This window comes from Oncorhynchus mykiss, chromosome 15 (genome assembly GCF_013265735.2).
Source record: "Oncorhynchus mykiss isolate Arlee chromosome 15, USDA_OmykA_1.1, whole genome shotgun sequence".
NCBI classification, from domain to species: domain Eukaryota; kingdom Metazoa; phylum Chordata; class Actinopteri; order Salmoniformes; family Salmonidae; genus Oncorhynchus; species Oncorhynchus mykiss.
The window spans coordinates 978,049-998,048 of record NC_048579.1 but is presented as its reverse complement, the minus strand read 5'-3'; the positions used below and the strand labels follow the sequence as shown (position 1 = coordinate 998,048).

The following is a 20,000-nucleotide window of genomic DNA, read 5'->3' as shown; positions in this document are numbered from 1 at the left end:
GGGTAGTGTATAGTGTGGTTATGGGTACTGTAATTTATAGTGTGGTGATGGGTACTGTAGTTTATAGTGTGGTGATGGGTAGTGTATAGTGTGGTTATGGGTACTGTAATTTATAGTGTGGTGATGGGTACTGTAGTGTACAGTGTGGTGATGGGTAGTGTAGTGTACAGTGTGGTGATGGGTAGTGTAGTGTTCAGTGTGGTGATGGGTAGTGTAGTGTTCAGTGTGGTGATGGGTAGTGTAGTGTATAATGTGGTGATGGGTAGTGTAGTGTATAGTGTGGTGATGGGTAGTGTATAGTGTGGTTATGGGTACTGTAGTTTATAGTGTGGTGATGGGTAGTGTATAGTGTGGTTATGGGTACTGTAGTTTATAGTGTGGTTATGGGTACTGTAGTTTATAGTGTGGTTATGGGTACTGTAGTTTATAGTGTGGTTATGGGTACTGTAGTTTATAGTGTGGTTATGGGTACTGTAGTTTATAGTGTGGTGATGGGTACTGTAGTTTGTAGTGTGGTGATGGGTACTGTAGTGTATAGTGTGGTGATGGGTACTGTAGTGTTCAGTGTGGTGATGGGTAGTGTAGTGTTCAGTGTGGTTATGGGTAGTGTAGTGTTCAGTGTGGTGATGGGTAGTGTAGTATTCAGTGTGGTGATGGGTAGTGTAGTGTTCAGTGTGGTGATGGGTAGTGTAGTTTATAAAGTGGTGGTGGGCAGTGAAGTTTATAGTGTGGTTATGGGTAATGTAGTTTATAGTGTGGTGATTAGTAGTGGAGTGTTCAGTGTGGTGATGGGTAGTGTAGTGTTCAGAGTGGTTATGGGTAATGTAGTGCACCGGGTGATGATGGGTAATATATTGTAAAGGGTGGTTATGGGCAATGTAGTGTACAGGGTGATGATGGGTAATGTCGTGTACAGTGTGGTGATGGGTAATGTAGTGTACAGGGTTATGATGGGTAATGCCGTGTACAGTGTGGTGATGGGTAATGTAGTGTACAGGGTGATGGGTAATGGCGTGTACAGTGTGGTGATGGGTAATGTAGTGTACATGGTGATGATGGGTAATGGCGTGTACAGTGTGATGGGTAATGTCGTGTACAGTGTGATGATGGGTAATGTAGTGTACAGGGTGATGATGGGTAATGTCATGTACAGTGTGGCAATGGGTAATGTAGTGTACAGGGTGATGAGTAATGGTGTGTACAGTGTGGTGACGGGTAATGTAGTGACATGGTGATGATGGGTAATGGCGTGTACAGGGTGATGAGTAATGGTGTGTACAGTGTGGTGATGGGTAATGTCGTGTACAGTATGGTGATGGGTAATGTAGTGTACAGGGTGATGATGGGTAATGTCATGTACAGTGTGGTGATGGGTAATGTAGTGTACATGGTGATGGGTAATGTAGTGTACATGGTGGTTATGGGTAATGTAGTGTACAGGGTGAGGGGTAGAGGTGATTTGAGAAAGGCTTTACAACCTCACACTTGAAGGGCTTCTCTCCAGAGTGTTGTAGAGAGTGAACCTTTAGCGACATGCCGCGCTTGAATGACTTCCCACACGTCTCACAGGTGAACGGCATGTCCTTGGTGTGGGCTAGACAAACAGACAGACAGACAGTCAGTAAGACAGAACTATCACCAGTTACATGTCCTTAGAATCTACACAGGAAACAAATCAGACATCATTGAATGTCTCTCTACAGGACCATATCCACTGACTACAGTATCTTTACACCTACTGACACATTCCCCCATCCCCATCCAGTCTGATCCCCATATCCCCATCCAGTCTGACCCATTCCCCCCCTGTCACCATCCAGTCTGACCCATTCCCCCCTGTCCCCATCCAGACTGACCCATTCCCCTCCCTGTCCCCATCCAGTCTGACCCATTCCCCCCTGTCCCCATCCAGCCTGACCCATTCCACCCCTGTCCCCATCCAGTCTGACCCATTCCCCCCCTGACCCCATCCAGTCTGACCCATTCCCCCTCTGTCCCCATCCAGTCTGACCTATCCCCCCCTGTCCCCATCCACTCTGACACATTCCCCCCCTGTCCCCGTCCAGTCTGACCCATTCCCCCCCCCTGTCCCCATCTACTCTGACCCATTTCCCCGCTGTCCCCATCCAGTCTGACCCCCTGTCCCCATCCAGTCTGACCCATTCCCCCTGCCCCCATCCAGTCTGGCCCATCCCCCTTTGTCCCCATCCAGCCTGACCCATTCCCCCCCGTCCCCATCCACTCTGACACCCCCGTCCCCATCCAGTCTGACCCCCCTGTTCCCATCCACTCTGACCCATTTCCCCCCTGTCCCCATCCAGTCTGACCCCCCTGTCCCCATCCAGTCTGACCCATTCCCCCTGCCCCCATCCAGTCTGACCCATCCCCCCTTGTCCCCATCCAGCCTGACCCATTCCCCCCCCGTCCCCATCCACTCTGACACCCCCGTCCCCATCCAGTCTGACCCATCCCCCCATCCCCATCCAGTCTGACCCATTCCCCCCTGTCCCCATCCAGACTGACCCATTCCCTTCCCTGTCCCCATCCACTCTAACACATTCCCCCCCTGTCCCCGTCCAGTTTGACCCATTCCCCCCCCCCCCGTCCCCATCTACTCTGACCCATTTCCCCGCTGTCCCCATCCAGTCTGACCCCCTGTCCCCATCCAGTCTGACCCATTCCCCCTGCCCCCATCCAGTCTGACCCATCCCCCCTTGTCCCCATCCAGCCTGACCCATCCCCCCATCCCCATTCAGTCTGACCCATTCCTCCCTGTCCCCATCCAGACTGACCCATTCCCTTCCCTGTCCCCATCCAGTCTGACCCATTCCGCCCTGTCCCCATCCAGCCTGACCCATTCCACCCCTGTCCCCATCCAGTCTGACCCATTCCCCCCCTGACCCCATCCAGTCTGACCCATCCCCCCTTGTCCGCATCCAGCCTGACCCATTCCCCCCTGTCCCCATCCAGTCTGACCCCCCCCTGTCACAATCCAGTCTGGATCCCCCCTGTCCCCATCCAGTCTGACCCCCCCTGTCACAATCCAGTCTGGATCCCCCCTGTCCCCATCCAGTCTGAGCCATCCCCCTGTCCCCATCCAGTCTGACCCATTCCCCCCTGTCCCCATCCAGTCTGACCCATTCCCCCCTGTCCCCATCCAGTCTGACCCATTCCCCTCCCTGTCCCCATCCAGCCTGACCCATTCCCCCGTCCCAATCCACTCTGACACCCCCATCCCCATCCAGTCTGACCCATCCCCCCCATCCCCATCCAGTCTGACCCATCCCCCCTGTCCCCATCCAGTCTGAACCATTCCCCCCATGTCCCCATCCAGTCTGACCAACCCCCCCGTCCCCATCAAGTCTGACCCATTCCCCCCTGTCCCAATCCAGTCTGACTCACCACCTCCCCTGTCCCCATCCAGTCTGACCCACCCCCCCGTCCGCATCCAGTCTGACCCATTCCCTACTGTCCCCATCCAGCCTGACCCATTCCCCCCGTCACAATCCACTCTGACACCCCCATCCCCATCCAGTCTGACCCATTCCCCCCTGTCCCCCTCCAGTCTGAACCATTCCCCCCATGTCCCCATCCAGTCTGTCCAATCACCCCTGTCCCCATCCAGTCTGACCCATTCCCCCCCCCTGTCCACATCCAGTCTGACTCACCACCTCCCCTGTCCCCATCCAGTCTGACACATTCCCCCCTGTCCCCATCCAGTCTGACCCATTCCCCCCCTTTCCCCATAAAGTCTGACCCATTCCCCTCCCTGTCCCCATCCAGTCTGACCCATTCCCCCCTGTCCCCATTCAGCCTGACCCATTCCACCCCTGTCCCCATCCAGTCTGACCCATTCCCCCCCTGTCCCCATCCAGTCTGACCCATTCCCCCCCTGTCCCCATCCAGTCTGAACCCCCCTGTCACAATCCAGTCTAGATCCCCCCTGTCCCCATCCAGTCTGACCCAGTCCCCCCTGTCCCCATCCAGTCTGACACCCCCACCTGTCCCCATCCAGTCTGACCCATTCCCCCCTGTCCCCATCCAGTCTGACCCATTCCCCCCCTTTCCCCATCCAGTCTGACCCATTCCCCCCCTTTCCCCATCCAGTCTGACCCATTCCCCCCCTGTCCCCATCCAGTCTGACCCATTACCCCCCTGTCCCCATCCAGTCTGACCAACCCCCCGTCCCTGTCAAGTCTGACCCATTCCCCCCCTGTCCCCATCCAGTCTGACCCATTCCCCCCTGTCCCCATCCAGTCTGAGCCATCCCCCCTGTCCCCATCCAGTCTGAGCCATCCCCCCTGTCCCCATCCAGTCTGACCCAATCCCCCCTGTCCCCATCCAGTCTGACCCATTCCCCTCTCTGTCCCCATCCAGCCTGACCCATTCCCCCCGTCCCAATTCACTCTGACACCCCCATCCCCATCCAGTCTGACCCATTCCCCCGTCCCCATCCAGTCTGACCCATTCCCCCCTGTCCTCATCCAGTCTGAACCATTCCCCCCATGTCCCCATCCAGTCTGACCAACCCCCCCATCCCCATCAAGTCTGACCCATTTCCCCCTGTCCCAATCCAGTCTGACTCACCACCTCCCCTGTCCCCATCCAGGTTGACCGACCCCCCCGTCCGCATCCAGTCTGACCCATTCCCTACTGTCCCCATCCAGCCTGGCCCATTCCCCCCGTCCCAATCCACTCTGACACCCCCATCCCATCCAGTCTGACCCATTCCCCACTGTCCCCCTCCAGTCTGAACCATTCCCCCCATGTCCCCATCCAGTCTGACCAACCCCCCCTGTCCCCATCCAGTCTGACCCATTCCCCCCCTGTCCCCATCCAGTCTGACTAACCACCTCCCCTGTCCCCATCCAGTCTGACCCATTCCCCCCTGTCCCCATCCAGTCTGACCCATTCCCCTCCCTGTCCCCATCCAGTCTGACCCATTCCCCTCCCTTTCCCCATCCAGTCTGACCCATTTCCCCCCTGCCCCCTTCCAGTCTGACCCATCCCCCCTGTCCACATCCAGCCAGACCCATTCCACCCTGTCCCCATCCAGTCTGACCCGCCCCTGTCCCCATCCAGTCTGACCCATACCCCCCCTGTCCCCATCCAGTCTGACCCATTCCCCCCTGTCCCCATCCAGTCTGACACCCCCACCTGTCCCCATCCAGTCTGACCCTTCCCCCCTGTCCCCATCCAGCCAGACCCATTCCCCCCTGTCCCCATCCAGTCTGACCCCCCCCTGTCCCCATCAAGTCTGACCCATTCCCCCCTGCCCCCTTCCAGTCTTACCCATCCCACCTGTCCCCATCCAGCCAGACCCATTCCCCCCTGTCCCCATCCAGTCTGACCCCCCCCTTTCTCCATCCAGTCTGACCCATTCCCCCCTGTCCCCATCCAGTCTGACCCATTCCCCCCTGTCCACATCCAGTCTGCCCCATTCCCCCCTGTCCCCATCCAGTCTGACACCCCCCCATGTCCCCATCCAGTCTGACCCATTCCCCCCTGTCCCCATCCAGTCTGACCCATTCCCCCCGTCCCAATCCACTCTGACACCCCCATCCCCGTCCAGTCTGACCCATTCCCCACTGTCCCCCTCCAGTCTGAACCATTCCCCCCATGTCCCCATCCAGTCTGACCAACCCCCCCTGTCCCCATCCAGTCTGACCCATTCCCCCCTGTCCCCATCCAGTCTGACTCACCACCTCCCCTGTCCCCATCCAGTCTGACACATTCCCCCCTGTCCCCATCCAGTCTGACCCATTCCCCCCCTTTTCCCATCCAGTCTGACCCATTCCCCCCTGTCCCCATCCAGTCTGACCCATTCCCCTCCCTGTCCCCATCCAGTCTGACCCATTCCCCTCCCTGTCCCCATCCAGTCTGACCCATTTCCCCCCTGCCCCCTTCCAGTCTGACCCATCCCCCCTGTCCACATCCAGCCAGACCCATTCCATCCTGTCCCCATCCAGTCTGACCCCCCCCCTGTCCCCATCCAGTCTGACCCATACCCCCCCCTGTCCCCATCCAGTCTGACCCATTCCCCCCTGTCCCCATCCAGTCTGACACCCCCACCTGTCCCCATCCAGTCTGACCCTTCCCCCCTGTCCCCATCCAGCCAGACCCATTCCCCCCTGTCCCCATCCAGTCTGACCCCCCCCTGTCCCCATCCAGTCTGACCCATTCCCCCTTGCCCCCATCCAGTCTGACCCATTCCCCCCTGTCCCCATCCAGTCTGACACACCACCCCCCTGTCCCAATCCAGTCTGACCCATTCCCCTCCCTGTCCCCATACAGTCTGACCCATTTCCCCCTGCCCCCTTCCAGTCTTACCCATCCCCCCTGTCCCCATCCAGCCAGACCCATTCCCCCCTGTCCCCATCCAGTCTGACCCCCCCCTTTCCCCATCCAGTCTGACCCATTCCCCCCTGTCCCCATCCAGTCTGACCCATTCCCCCTTGTCCACATCCAGTCTGCCCTATTCCCCCCTGTCCCCATCCAGTCTGACACCCCCCCATGTCCCCATCCAGTCTGACCCATTCCCCCCTGTCCCCATCCAGTCTGACCCATTCCGCCCCTGTCTCATTCCAGTCTGACCGATTCCTCCCTCTGTCCCCATCAAGTCTGACCCATTCCCCCCTGTCCCCATCCAGTCTGACCCCCCCCTGTCCCCATCCAGTCTGACCCATTCCCCCCTGTCCCCATCCACTCCGACACCCCCGTCCCATCCAGTCTGACCCATCCCCCCCGTCCACATCCAGTCTGACCCATTCCCCCCTGTCCCCATTCAGTCTGACCCTTCCCCTCCCTGTCCCCATCCAGCCTGACCCATTCCCCCCGTCCCAATCCACTCTGACACCCCCATCACCATCCAGTCTGACCCATTCCCCCCTGTCCCCCTCCAGTCTGAACCATTCCCCCCATGTCCCCATCCAGTCTGACCAACCCCCCCTGTCCCCATCAAGTCTGACCCATTACCCCCCTGTCCCCATCCAGTCTGACTCACCACCCCTGTCCCCATACAGTCTGACTCACCACCTCCCCTGTCCCCATCCAGTCTGACACATTCCCCCCCTGTCCCCATCCAGTCTGACCCATTCCCCCCCTTTCCCCATCCAGTCTGACCCATTCCCCCCTGTCCCCATCCAGTCTGACCCATTCCCCACTTGTCCCCATCCAGTATGACCCATTCCCCTCTGTCCCCATCCAGTCTGACCCATTCCCCCCCTTTCCCCATCCAGTCTGACCCATTCCCCCCTGTCCCCATCCAGTCTGACCCATTCCCCACTTGTCCCCATCCAGTATGACCCATTCCCCTCTGTCCCCATCCAGTCTGACCCCCCCTGTCCCCATCCAGTCTGACCCATTCCCCCCCTGTCCACATCCAGTCTGCCCCATTCCACCCCTGTCCCAATCCAGTCTGACACCCTCCCCTGTCCCCATCCAGTCTGACCCATTCCCCCCTGTCCCCATCCAGTCTGACCCATTCCCCCTGTCCCCATCCAGTCTGACCGATTCCCCCCTGTCCCCATCCAGTCTGACACATTCCCCCCCTGACCCCATCCAGTCTGACCCATCCCCCCTGTCCCCATCCAGTCTGACCCATTCCCCCCTGTCCCCATCCAGCCAGACCCATTTCCCCCTGTCTCCATCCAGTCTGAACCATTCCCCCCCTGTCCCCATCCAGTCTGACCCATTCCCCCCTGTCCACATCCAGTCTGACTCACCACCTCCCCTGTCCCCATCCAGTCTGACACATTCCCCCCTGTCCCCATCCAGTCTGACCCATTCCCCCCCTTTCCCCATCCAGTCTGACCCATTCCCCCCTCTCCCCATCCAGTCTGACCCATTCCCCACTTGTCCCCATCCAGTATGACCCATTCCCCCCCTGTCCCCATCTAGTCTGACACCCCACCCTGTCCCAATCCAGTCTGACCCATTCCCCTCCCTGTCCCCATCCAGTCTGAACCATTCCCCCCTGCCCCCTTCCAGTCTGACCCATCCCCCCTGTCCCCATCCAGCCTGACCCATTCCCCCCGCCCCCATCCAGTCTGACACCCCCGTCCCCATCCAGTCTGACCAATCCCCCCCGTCCCCATCCAGTCTGACCCATTCCCCCCTGTCCCCAGCCAGTCTGACCCATTCCCCTCCCTGTCCCCATCCAGTCTGACCGATTCCCCCCTGTCCCCATCCAGCCAGACCCATTCCCCTCTGTCCCCATCCAGTCTGACCCCCCCTGTCCCCATCCAGTCTGACCCATTCCCCCCCTGTCCACATCCAGTCTGCCCCATTCCACCCCTGTCCCAATCCAGTCTGACACCCTCCCCTGTCCCCATCCAGTCTGACCCATTCCCCCCTGTCCCCATCCAGTCTGACCCATTCCCCCTGTCCCCATCCAGTCTGACCGATTCCCCCCTGTCCCCATCCAGTCTGACACATTCCCCCCCTGACCCCATCCAGTCTGACCCATCCCCCCTGTCCCCATCCAGTCTGACCCATTCCCCCCTGTCCCCATCCAGCCAGACCCATTTCCCCCTGTCTCCATCCAGTCTGAACCATTCCCCCCCTGTCCCCATCCAGTCTGACCCATTCCCCCCTGTCCACATCCAGTCTGCCCCATTCCCCCCTGTCCCCATCCAGTCTGACACCCCCCCTGTCCCCATGCAGTCTGACCCATTCCCCCCTGTCCCCATCCAGTCTGACCAATTCCCCCCTGTCCCTATCCAGTCTGACCGATTCCTCCATCTGTCCCCATCAAGTCTGACCCATTCCCCCCTGTCCCCATCCAGTCTGACCCACCCCCCCGTCCGCATCCAGTCTGACCCATTCCCTACTGTCCCCATCCAGTCTGAACCATTCCCCCCTGTCCCCATCCAGTCTGACCCATTCCCCTCCCTGTCCTCATCCAGTCTGACCCATTCCCCCTTGTCCCCATCCAGTCTGACCCATTCCCCCCATGTCCCCATCCAGTCTGAACAACCCCCCTGTCCCCATCAAGTCTGACCCATTCCCCCCCTGTCCCCATCCAATCTGACCCATTCAACCCTGTCCCCATCAAGTCTGACCCATTCCCCCCTGTCCCCATCCAGTCTGACCCATTCCCTCCTGTCCCCATCCAGTCTGACCGATTCCACCCCCTGTCTACATCCAGTCTGACCCATTCCCCCCCCTGACCCAATCCAGTCTGACCCATTCCCCCATGTCCCCATCCAGTCTGACCCATTCCCCTCCCTGTCCCCTTCCAGTCTGACCCATTCCCCCCTGTCCCCATCCAGCCAGACCCATTCCCCTCCCTGTCCCCATCCAGTCTGACCCATTCCCCCCTGTCCCCATCCAGCCAGACCCATTCCCCTCTGTCCCCATCCAGTCTGACCCCCCTGTCCCCATCCAGTCTGACCCATTCCCCCCCTGTCCACATCCAGTCTGCCCCATTCCACCCCTGTCCCAATCCAGTCTGACACCCTCCCCTGTCCCCATCCAGTCTGACCCATTCCCCCCTGTCCCCATCCAGTCTGACCCATTCCCCCTGTCCCCATCCAGTCTGACCGATTCCCCCCTGTCCCCATCCAGTCTGACACATTCCCCCCCTGACCCCATCCAGTCTGACCCATCCCCCCTGTCCCCATCCAGTCTGACCCATTCCCCCCTTTCCCCATCCAGCCAGACCCATTTCCCCCTGTCTCCATCCAGTCTGAAACATTCCCCCCTGTCCCCATCCAGTCTGACCCATTCCCCCCTGTCCACATCCAGTCTGCCCCATTCCCCCCCTGTCCCCATCCAGTCTGACACCCCCCCTGTCCCCATGCAGTCTGACCCATTCCCCCCTGTCCCCATCCAGTCTGACCAATTCCCCCCTGTCCCTATCCAGTCTGACCGATTCCTCCCTCTGTCCCCATCAAGTCTGACCCATTCCCCCCTGTCCCCATCCAGTCTGACCCACCCCCCCGTCCGCATCCAGTCTGACCCATTCCCTACTGTCCCCATCCAGTCTGAACCATTCCCCCTGTCCCCATCCAGTCTGACCCATTCCCCTCCCTGTCCTCATCCAGTCTGACCCATTCCCCCTTGTCCCCATCCAGTCTGACCCATTCCCCCCATGTCCCCATCCAGTCTGACCAACCCCCCTGTCCCCATCAAGTCTGACCCATTCCCCCCCTGTCCCCATCCAATCTGACCCATTCCCCCCTGTCCCCATCAAGTCTGACCCATTCCCCCCTGTCCCCATCCAGTCTGACCCATTCCCTCCTGTCCCCATCCAGTCTGACCGATTCCCCCCCCTGTCCACATCCAGTCTGACCCATTCCCCCTGTCCCCATCCAGCCAGACCCATTCCCCCCTGTCACCATCCAGTCTGACCCCCCCGTCCCCATCCAGTCTGACCTATTCCCCCCCTGTCCCCATCCAGTCTGACCCATTCCGCCCCTGTCCCCATCCAGTCTGACCGATTCCTCCCTCTGTCCCCATCCAGTCTGACCCATTCCCCCCTGTCCCCATCCAGCCAGACCCATTCCCCCCTGTCACCATCCAGTCTGACCCCCCCATCCCCATCCAGTCTGACCTATTCCCCCCCTGTCCCCATCCAGTCTGACCCATTCCCCCCTGTCCCCATCCAGTCTGACACCCCCCCATGTCCCCATCCAGTCTGACCCATTCCCCCCTGTCCCCATCCAGTCTGACTCACCACCTCCCCTGTCCCCATCCAGTCTGACACATTCCCCCCTGTCCCCATCCAGTCTGACCCATTCCCCCCCTTTTCCCATCAAGTCTGACCCATTCCCCCCTGTCCCCATCCAGTCTGACCCATTCCGCCCCTGTCCCCATCCAGTCTGACCGATTCCTCCCTCTGTCCCCATCAAGTCTGACCCATTCCCCCGTGTCCCCATCCAGTCTGACCCCCCCCTGTCCCCATCCAGTCTGACCCATTCCCCCCTGTCCCCATCCACTCTGACACCCCCGTCCCATCCAGTCTGACCCATCCCTCCCGTCCACATCCAGTCTGACCCATTCCCCCCTGTCCCCATTCAGTCTGACCCATTCCCCTCCCTGTCCCCATCCAGCCTGACCCATTCCCCCCGTCCCAATCCACTCTGACACCCCATCACCATCCAGTCTGACCCATTCCCCCCTGTCCCCCTCCAGTCTGAACCATTCCCCCCATGTCCCCATCCAGTCTGACCAACCCCCCCTGTCCCCATCAAGTCTGACCCCCCCCTGTCCCCATCCAGTCTGACTCACCACCCCTGTCCCCATACAGTCTGACTCACCACCTCCCCTGTCCCCATCCAGTCTGACACATTCCCCCCCTGTCCCCATCCAGTCTGACCCATTCCCCCCCTTTCCCCATCCAGTCTGACCCATTCCCCCTGTCCCCATCCAGTCTGACCCATTCCCCACTTGTCCCTATCCAGTATGACCCATTCCCCCCCTGTCCCCATCCAGTCTGACTCACCACCCCTGTCCCCATACAGTCTGACTCACCACCTCCCCTGTCCCCATCCAGTCTGACACATTCCTCCCTGTCCCCATCCAGTCTGACCCATTCCCCCCCTTTCCCCATCCAGTCTGACCCATTCCCCCCTGTCCCCATCCAGTCTGACCCATTCCCCACTTGTTCCCATCCAGTCTGACCCATTCCCCTCCCTGTCCCCATCCAGTCTGAACCATTCCCCCCTGCCCCCTTCCAGTCTGACCCATCCCCCCTGTCCCCATCCAGCCTGACCCATTCCCCCCGCCCCCATCCAGTCTGACCCATTCCCCCCTGTCCACATCCAGTCTGCACCATTCCCCCCCTGTCCCCATCCAGTCTGACACCCCCCCTGTCCCCATCCAGTCTGACCCATTCCCCCCTGTCCCCATCCAGTCTGACCCATTCCCCCCTGTCCACATCCAGTCTGCACCATTCCCCCCCTGTCCCCATCCAGTCTGACACCCCCCCTGTCCCCATCAAGTCTGACCCATTCCCCCTGTCCCCATCCAGTCTGACCCACCCCCCCGTCCGCATACAGTCTGACCCATTCCCTTCTGTCCCCATCCAGTCTGAACCATTCCCCCTGTCCCCATCCAGTCTGACACATTCCCCTCCCTGTCCTCATCCAGTCTGACCCATTCCCCCTTGTCCCCATCCAGTCTGACCCATTCCCCCCATGTCCCCATCCAGTCTGACCAACCCCCCTGTCCCATCAAGTCTGACCCATTCCCCCCCTGTCCCCATCCAATCTGACCCATTCCCCCCTGTCCCCATCAAGTCTGACCCATTCCCCCCTGTCCCCATCCAGTCTGACCCATTCCCTCCTGTCCCCATCCAGTCTGACCGATTCCCCCCCCTGTGCACATCCAGTCTGACCCATTCCCCCCCCTGACCCAATCCAGTCTGACCCATTCCCCCATGTCCCCATCCAGTCTGACCCTTTCCCCTCCCTGTCCCCATCCAGTCTGACCCATTCCCCCCTGTCCCCATCCAGTCTGACCCCCCCGTCCCCATCCAGTCTGACCTATTCCCCCCCTGTCCCCATCCAGTCTGACCCATTCCCCCCTGTCCATATCCAGTCTGACCCATTCCCCCCTTGTCCCCATCCAGTCTGACACCCCCCCATGTCCCCATCCAGTCTGACCCATTCCCCGCTGTCCCCATCCAGTCTGACCCATTCCCCACTGTCCCCATCCAGCTGACTGATTCCTCCCTCTGTCCCCATCAAGTCTGACCAATTCCCCCTGTCCCCATCCAGTTTGACCCACCCCCCCGTCCGCATCCAGTCTGACCCATTCCCTACTGTCCCCTTCCAGTCTGACCCATTCCCCTCCCTGTCCCCATCCAGTCTAACCCATTCCCCCCTGTCCCCATCCAGTCTGACCGATTTCCCCCCCTGTCCACATCCAGTCTGACCCATTCCCCCTTGTCCCCATCCAGTCTGACCCATTCCCCCCATGTCCCCATCCAGTCTGACCAACCCCTCTGTCCCCATCAAGTCTGACCCATTCCCCCCCTGTCCCCATCCAATCTGACCCATTCCCCCCTGTCCCCATCCAGTCTTACCCATTCCCCCTTGTCCCCATCCAGTCTGACCCATTCCCCCCATGTCCCCATCCAGTCTGACCAACCCCCCTGTCCCCATCAAGTCTGACCCATTCCCCCCCTGTCCCCATCAAATCTGACCCATTCCCCCCCGTCCCCATCCAGTCTGACCCATTCCCCCTTGTCCCCATCCAGTCTGACCCATTCCCCCCATGTCCCCATCCAGTCTGACCAACCCCCCTGTCCCCATCAAGTCTGACCCATTCCCCCCCTGTCCCCATCCAATCTGACCCATTCCCCCCTGTCCCCATCCAGTCTGACCCATTCCCTCCTGTCCCCATCCAGTCTGACCGATTCCCCTCCCTGTCCTCATCCAGTCTGACCCATTCCCCCCTGTCCCCATCCAGTCTGACCCATTCCCCTCCCTGTCCCCATCCAGTCTGACCCATTCCCCCCTGTACCCATCCAGTCTGACCCATTCCTCCCTGTCCCCATCAAGCCTGACCGATTCTCCCCTGTCACCATCCACTCTGACACCCCCGTCCCCATCCAGTCTGACCCATCCCCCCCGTCCACATCCAGTCTGACCCATTCCCACCCTGTCCCCATCCAGCCTGACCCATTCCACCCCTTTCCCCATCCAGTCTGACCCATTCCCCCCTGTCCCCATCCAGTCTGACCCATTTCCCCCCCTGTCCCCATCCAGTGTGACCCATTCCCCCCCTGTCCCCATCCAGTCTGACCCACCACCGCCCCTGTCCCCATCCAGTCTGACCCATTCCCCCCCGGTCCCCATCCAGTCTGACCCATTCCACCCCTGTCCCCATCCAGTCTGACCCATTCCCCCCTGTCCCCATCCAGTCTGACCCATTCCCCCCCTGTCCCCATCCAGTCTGACCCAATCAACCCCTGTCCCCATCCAGTCTGACCCATTCCCCCCTGTCCCCATCCAGTCAGACCTAACCCCTCCTGTCCCCATCCAGTCTGAACCATTGCCCCCCTGTCCCCATCCAGTCTGACCCATTCCACCCCTGTCCCCATCCAGTCTGACCCATTCCCCCCCTTTCCCCATCCAGTCTGACCCATTCCCCCCATGTCCCCATCCAGTCTGACCCAATCACCCCCTGTCCCCATCCAGTCTGACCCATTCCCCCCCTGTCCCCATCCAGTCAGACCTAACCCCCCCTGTCCCCAACCAGTCTGACCCATTCCCCCCCTTTCTCCATCCAGTCTGACCCATTCCCCCCTGTCCCCATCCAGTCTGACCCATTCCCCCCCTGTCCCCATCCAGTCAGACCTAACCCCCCCTGTCCCCATCCAGTCTGACCCATTCCCCCCCTTTCTCCATCCAGTCTGACCCATTCCCCCCTGTCCCCATCCAGTCAGACCTAACCCCCCCTGACCCCATGCAGTCTGACCCATTACCCCCTATCCCCATCCAGTCTGACCCATCCCCCTCCCTGTCCCCATCCAGTCTGACCCATTTCCCCCCTGTCCCCATCCAGTCTGACCATTCCCCTCCCTGTCCCTATCCAGTCTGACCCATTCCCCCCTGTCACCATCCAGTCTGACCCATTCCCCTCCTGTCCCCATCCAGTCTGACCCATTCCCCCCTGTCCCCATCCAGTATGACTCACCACCCCCCCGTTCCCATTCAGTCTGACCCATTCCCCCCCTGTCCCCATCCAGTCTTACCCATTCCCCCTTGTCCCCATCCAGTCTGACCCATTCCCCCCTGTCCCTACCAACTCTGACCCCCCCGTCCCTAACCAGTCTGACCCATTCCCCCCCGTCCCCATCCAGTCTGACCCATTCCCCCCTTTCTCCATCCAGTCTGACCCATTCCCCCCCTGTCCCCATCCAGTCAGACCTAACCCCCCCTGACCCCATGCAGTCTGACCCATTCCCCCCTGTCCCCATCCAGTCTGACCCATCCCCCTCCCTGTCCCCATCCAGTCTGACCCATTCCCCCCCGTCCCCATCCAGTCTGACCCATTCCACCCTGTCCACATCCAGTCTGACCCATTTCCCCCTGTCTCCATCCAGTCTGACCCATTCCCCACCCCTGTCCCCATCCAGTCTGACCCATTCCCCACTCCTGTCCCCATCCAGTCTGACCCATTCCCCCACCTTTCCCCATCCAGTCTGACCCATTCCCCCCTGTACCCATCCAGTCTGACCCATTCCCCCCCTGTCCCCATCCAGTCTGACCCATTCCCCCTCCGTCCCCATCCAGTCTGACCCATTCCCCCACTGTCCCCATCCAGTCTGACCCACCGCCCTGTCCCCATCCAGTCTGACCCATTCCCCCCTGTACGCATCCAGTCTGACCCATTCCCCTCCTGTCCCCATCCAGTCTGACCCATTCCCCCCTGTCCCCATCCAGTCTGACCCACCACCCCCCCGTTCCCATCCAGTCTGACCCATTCCCCTCCCTGTCCCCATCCAGTCTGACCCATTCCCCCAAGTCCCCATCCAGTCTGACCCATTCCCCCCTGTCTCCATCAAGCCTGACTGATTCCCCCCTGTCCCCATCCACTCTGACACCCCAGTCCCCATTCAGTCTGACCCATCCCCCCTGTCCCCATCCAGCCTGACCCATACCACCCCTTTCCCCATCCAGTCTGACCCATTCCCCCCTGTCCCCATCCAGTCTGACCCATTTCCCCCCCTGTCCCCATCCAGTCTGACCCATTCCCTCCCTGTCCCCATCCAGTCTGACCCATTCCCCCCTGTCCCCATCCAGTCTGACACATTCCCCCCTGTCCCCATCCAGTCTGACCCATCCCCCCTGTCCCCATCCAGTCTGACCCATTCCCCCCTGTCCCCATCCAGTCTGACCCATTCCTCTTCCTGTCCCCATCCAGTCTGACCCATTCCCCCCTGTACCCATCCAGTCTGACTCATTCCCCCCTGTCCCCATCCAGTCTGACCCATTCCCCCCTGTCCCCATCCAGTCTGACCCATTCCCCCTGTACCCATCCAGTCTGACCCATTCCCCTCCCTGTCCCGATCCAGTCTGACCCATTCCCCCCTGTACCCATCCAGTCTGACCCATTCCCCCCTGTCCCCATCAAGCCTGACGGATTCTCCCCTGTCACCATCCACTCTGACACCCCCTTCCCCATCCAGTCTGACCCATCCCCCCCGTCCACATCCAGTCTGACCCACCACCGCCCCTGTCCCCATCCAGTCTGACCCATTCCCCCCCTATCCCCATCCAGTCTGACCCATTCCACCCCTGTCCCCATCCAGTCTGACCCATTCCCCCCCTGTCCCCATCCAGTCTGACCCATTCCCCCCTGTCCCCATCCAGTCTGACCCAATCAACCCCTGTCCCCATCCAGTCTGACCCATTCCCCCCTGTCCCCATCCAGTCAGACCTAACCCCTCCTGTCCCCATCCAGTCTGACCCATTCCCCCCCTGTCCCCATCCAGTCTGACCCATTCCACCCCTGTCCCCATCCAGTCTGACCCATTCCCCCCCTTTCCCCATTCAGTCTGACCCATTACCCCCCTGTCCCCATCCAGTCAGACCTAACCCCCCCTGTCCCCATCCAGTCTGACCCATTCCCCCCCTTTCTCTATCCAGTCTGACCCATTCCCCCCCTGTCCCCATCCAGTCTGACCCATTCCCCCCCTGTCCCCATCCAGTCTGACCCATTCCCCCCCTGTCCCCATCCAGTCTGACCCATTCCCCCCTTTCTCCATCCAGTCTGACCCATTCCCCCACTGTCCCCATCCAGTCAGACCTAACCACCCCTGACCCCATGCAGTCTGACCCATTCCCCCCTATCCCCATCCAGTCTGACCCATCCCCCTCCCTGTCCCCATCCAGTCTGACCCATTTCCCCCCTGTCCCCATCCAGTCTGACCATTCCCCTCCCTGTCCCTATCCAGTCTGACCCATTCCCCCCTGTCCCATACAGTCTGACCCATTCCCCTCCTGTCCCCATCCAGTCTGACCCATTCCCCCCTGTCCCCATCCAGTATGACCCACCACCCCCCCGTTCCCATTCAGTCTGACCCATTCCCCCCCTGTCCCCATCCAGTCTTACCCATTCCCCCTTGTCCCCATCCAGTCTGACCCATTCCCCCCTGTCCCTACCAAGTCTGACCCCCCCGTCCCTAACCAGTCTGACCCATTCCCCCCCGTCCCCATCCAGTCTGACCCATTCCCCCCTGCCCACATCCAGTCTGACCCATTTCCCCCTGTCTCCATCCAGTCTGACCCATTCCCCACCCCTGTCCCTATCCAGTCTGACCCATTCCCCACTCCTGTCCCCATCCAGTCTGACCCATTTCCCCACCTTTCCCCATCCAGTCTGACCCTTCCCCCCCTGTCCCCATCCAGTCTGACCCATTCCCCACCCCTGTCCCCATCCAGTCTGACCCATTCCCCCTCCGTCCCCATCCAGTCTGACCCATTCCCCCCTGTCCCCATCCAGTCTGACCCACCGCCCTGTCCCCATCCAGTCTGACCCATTCCCCCCCTGTCCCCATCCAGTCTGACCCACCCCCCCCCCTGTCCCCATCCAGTTTGACCCATTCCCCCCCTGTCCCCATCCAGTCTGACCCATTCCACCCCTGTCCCCATCCAGTCTGACCCATTCCCCCCCTGTCCCCATCCAGTCTGACCAATTCCACCCCTGTCCCCATCCAGTCTGACCCATTCCCCCCTGTCCCCATCCAGTCTTACCCATTCCCCCCTGTCCCCATCCAGTCTGACCCATTCCCACCTGTCCCTACCCAGTCTGACCCCCCTGTCCCCATGCAGTCTGACCCATTCCCCCCTGTCCTCATCTAGTCTGACCCATCCCCCCTGTCCCCATCCAGTCTGACCCATTCCCCCCTGTCCCAATCCAGTCTGACCCATTTTCCCCTGTCCCAATCCAGTCTGACCCATTCCCCCCGTCCCCATCCAGTCTGACCCATTCCCCCCTGTCCACATCCAGTCTGACCCATTCCCCCTGTCCCCATCCAGTCTGACCCATTCCCCACCCCTGTCCCCATCCAGTCTTACCCATTCCCCCTGTCCCCATCCAGTCTGACCCATTCCCACCTGTCCCTACCCAGTCTGACCGCCCCTGTCCCCATGCAGTCTGACCCATTCCCCCTGTCCCCATCCAGTCTGACCCATTCCCCCCTGTCCACATCCAGTCTGACCCATTCCCCCTGTCCCCATCCAGTCTGACCCATTCCCCACCCCTGTCCCCATCCAGTCTGACCCATTCCCCACCCCTGTCCCCATCCAGTCTGACCCATTCCCCCCTGTCCCCATCCAGTCTGACCCATTCCCCCCTGTCCCCATCCAGTCTGACCCATTCCCCCCCTGTCCCCATCCAGTCTGACCCATTCCCCCCTGTCCCCATCCAGTCTGACCCATTCCCCCCTGTCCCCATCCAGTCTGACCCATTCCCACCTGTCCCTACCCAGTCTGACCCCCCCTGTCCTCATCCAGTCAGACCTAACCCCCCCTGTCCCCATCCAGTCTGACCCATCCCCCCCGTCCCCATCCAGTCTGACCCATACCCCCTGTCCCCATTCAGTCTGACCCATCCCCCCTGTCCCCATCCAGTCTGACCCATCCCCCCTGTCCCCATCCAGTCTGACCCATTCCCCTCCTGTCCCCATCCAGTCAGACCTAACCCCCCCTGTCCCCATCCAGTCTGACCCATCCCCCCCGTCCCCATCCAGTCTGACCCATCCCCCCTGTCCCCATCCAGTCTGACCCATCCCCCTGTCACCATCTAGTCTGACCCATCCCCCCTGTCCCCATCCAGTCTGACCCATTCCCCCCTGTCCCAATCCAGTCTGACCCATTCCCCCCTGTCCCAATCCAGTCTGACCCATTCCCCCCGTCACCATCCAGTCTGACCCATTCCCCCCTGTCCACATCCAGTCTGACCCATTCCTCCTGTCCCCATCCAGTCTGACCCATTCCCCCCTGTCCCCATCTAGTCTGACCCATATCCCCTGTCCCCATCCAGTCTGACCCATTCCCCCCCTGTCCCCATCCAGTCTGACCCATTCCCCTCCCTGTCCCCATCCAGTCTGACCCATTCCCCCCTGTACCCATCCAGTCTGACCCATTCCCCCCTGTCCCCATCAAGCCTGACCGATTCTCCCCTGTCCCCATCCACTCTGACACCCCCGTCCCCATCCAGTCTGACCCATCCCCCCCGTCCACATCCAGTCTGACCCATTCCCTCCCTGTCCCCATCCAGTCTGACCCTTCCCCCCTGTCTCCATCCAGTCTGACCCATTCCCCCTGTCCCCATCCAGTCTGACCCATTCCCCCCTGTCCCCATCCAGTCTGACCCATCCCCCCTGTCCCCATCCAGTCTGACCCCATTCCCCCCTGTCCCCATCCAGTCTGACCCATTCCCCTCCCTGTCCCCATCCAGTCTGACCCATCCCCCCTGTCCCCATCCAGTCTGACCCATTCCCCCCCTGTCCCCATCCAGTCTGACCCATTCCCCTCCCTGTCCCCATCCAGTCTGACCCATTCCCCCCTGTACCCATCCAGTCTGACCCATTCCCCCCTGTCCCCATCAAGCCTGACCGAATCTCCCCTGTCCCCATCCACTCTGACACCCCCGTCCCCATCCAGTCTGACCCATCCCCCCGTCCACATCCAGTCTGACCCATTCCCCCCCTGTCCCCATCCAGCCTGACCCATTCCACCCCTTTCCCCATCCAGTCTGACCCATTCCCCCTGTCCCCATCCAGTCTGACCCATTTCCCCCCCTGTCTCCATCCAGTCTGACCCATTCCCCCCCTGTCCCCATCCAGTCTGACCCACCACTGCCCTGTCCCCATCCAGTCTGACCCATTCCCCCCCTGTCCCCATCCAGTCTGACCCATTCCACCCCTGTCCCCATCTAGTCTGACCCATTCCCCCCTGTCCCCATCCAGTCTGACCCATTCCCCCCCTGTCCCCATCCAATCTGACCCAATCAACCCCTGTCCCCATCCAGTCTGACCCATT

The 20,000-nt window shown here is 60.7% G+C and overlaps 1 protein-coding gene across 2 annotated transcripts in view; it reads right to left on the bottom strand.

Annotated features, from left to right (window-relative positions):
• The window catches only part of zbtb47b (zinc finger and BTB domain containing 47b), a 143,526-nt gene that overhangs the window by 16,685 nt on the left and 106,841 nt on the right, over positions 1-20,000 (bottom strand). For both annotated transcript variants that reach the window (XM_036945624.1, XM_036945625.1), the window contains exon 5: positions 1,479-1,594. In XM_036945624.1, the coding sequence (XP_036801519.1) occupies positions 1,479-1,594 (116 nt within the window). The remainder of the gene's footprint in view (positions 1-1,478; positions 1,595-20,000) is intronic.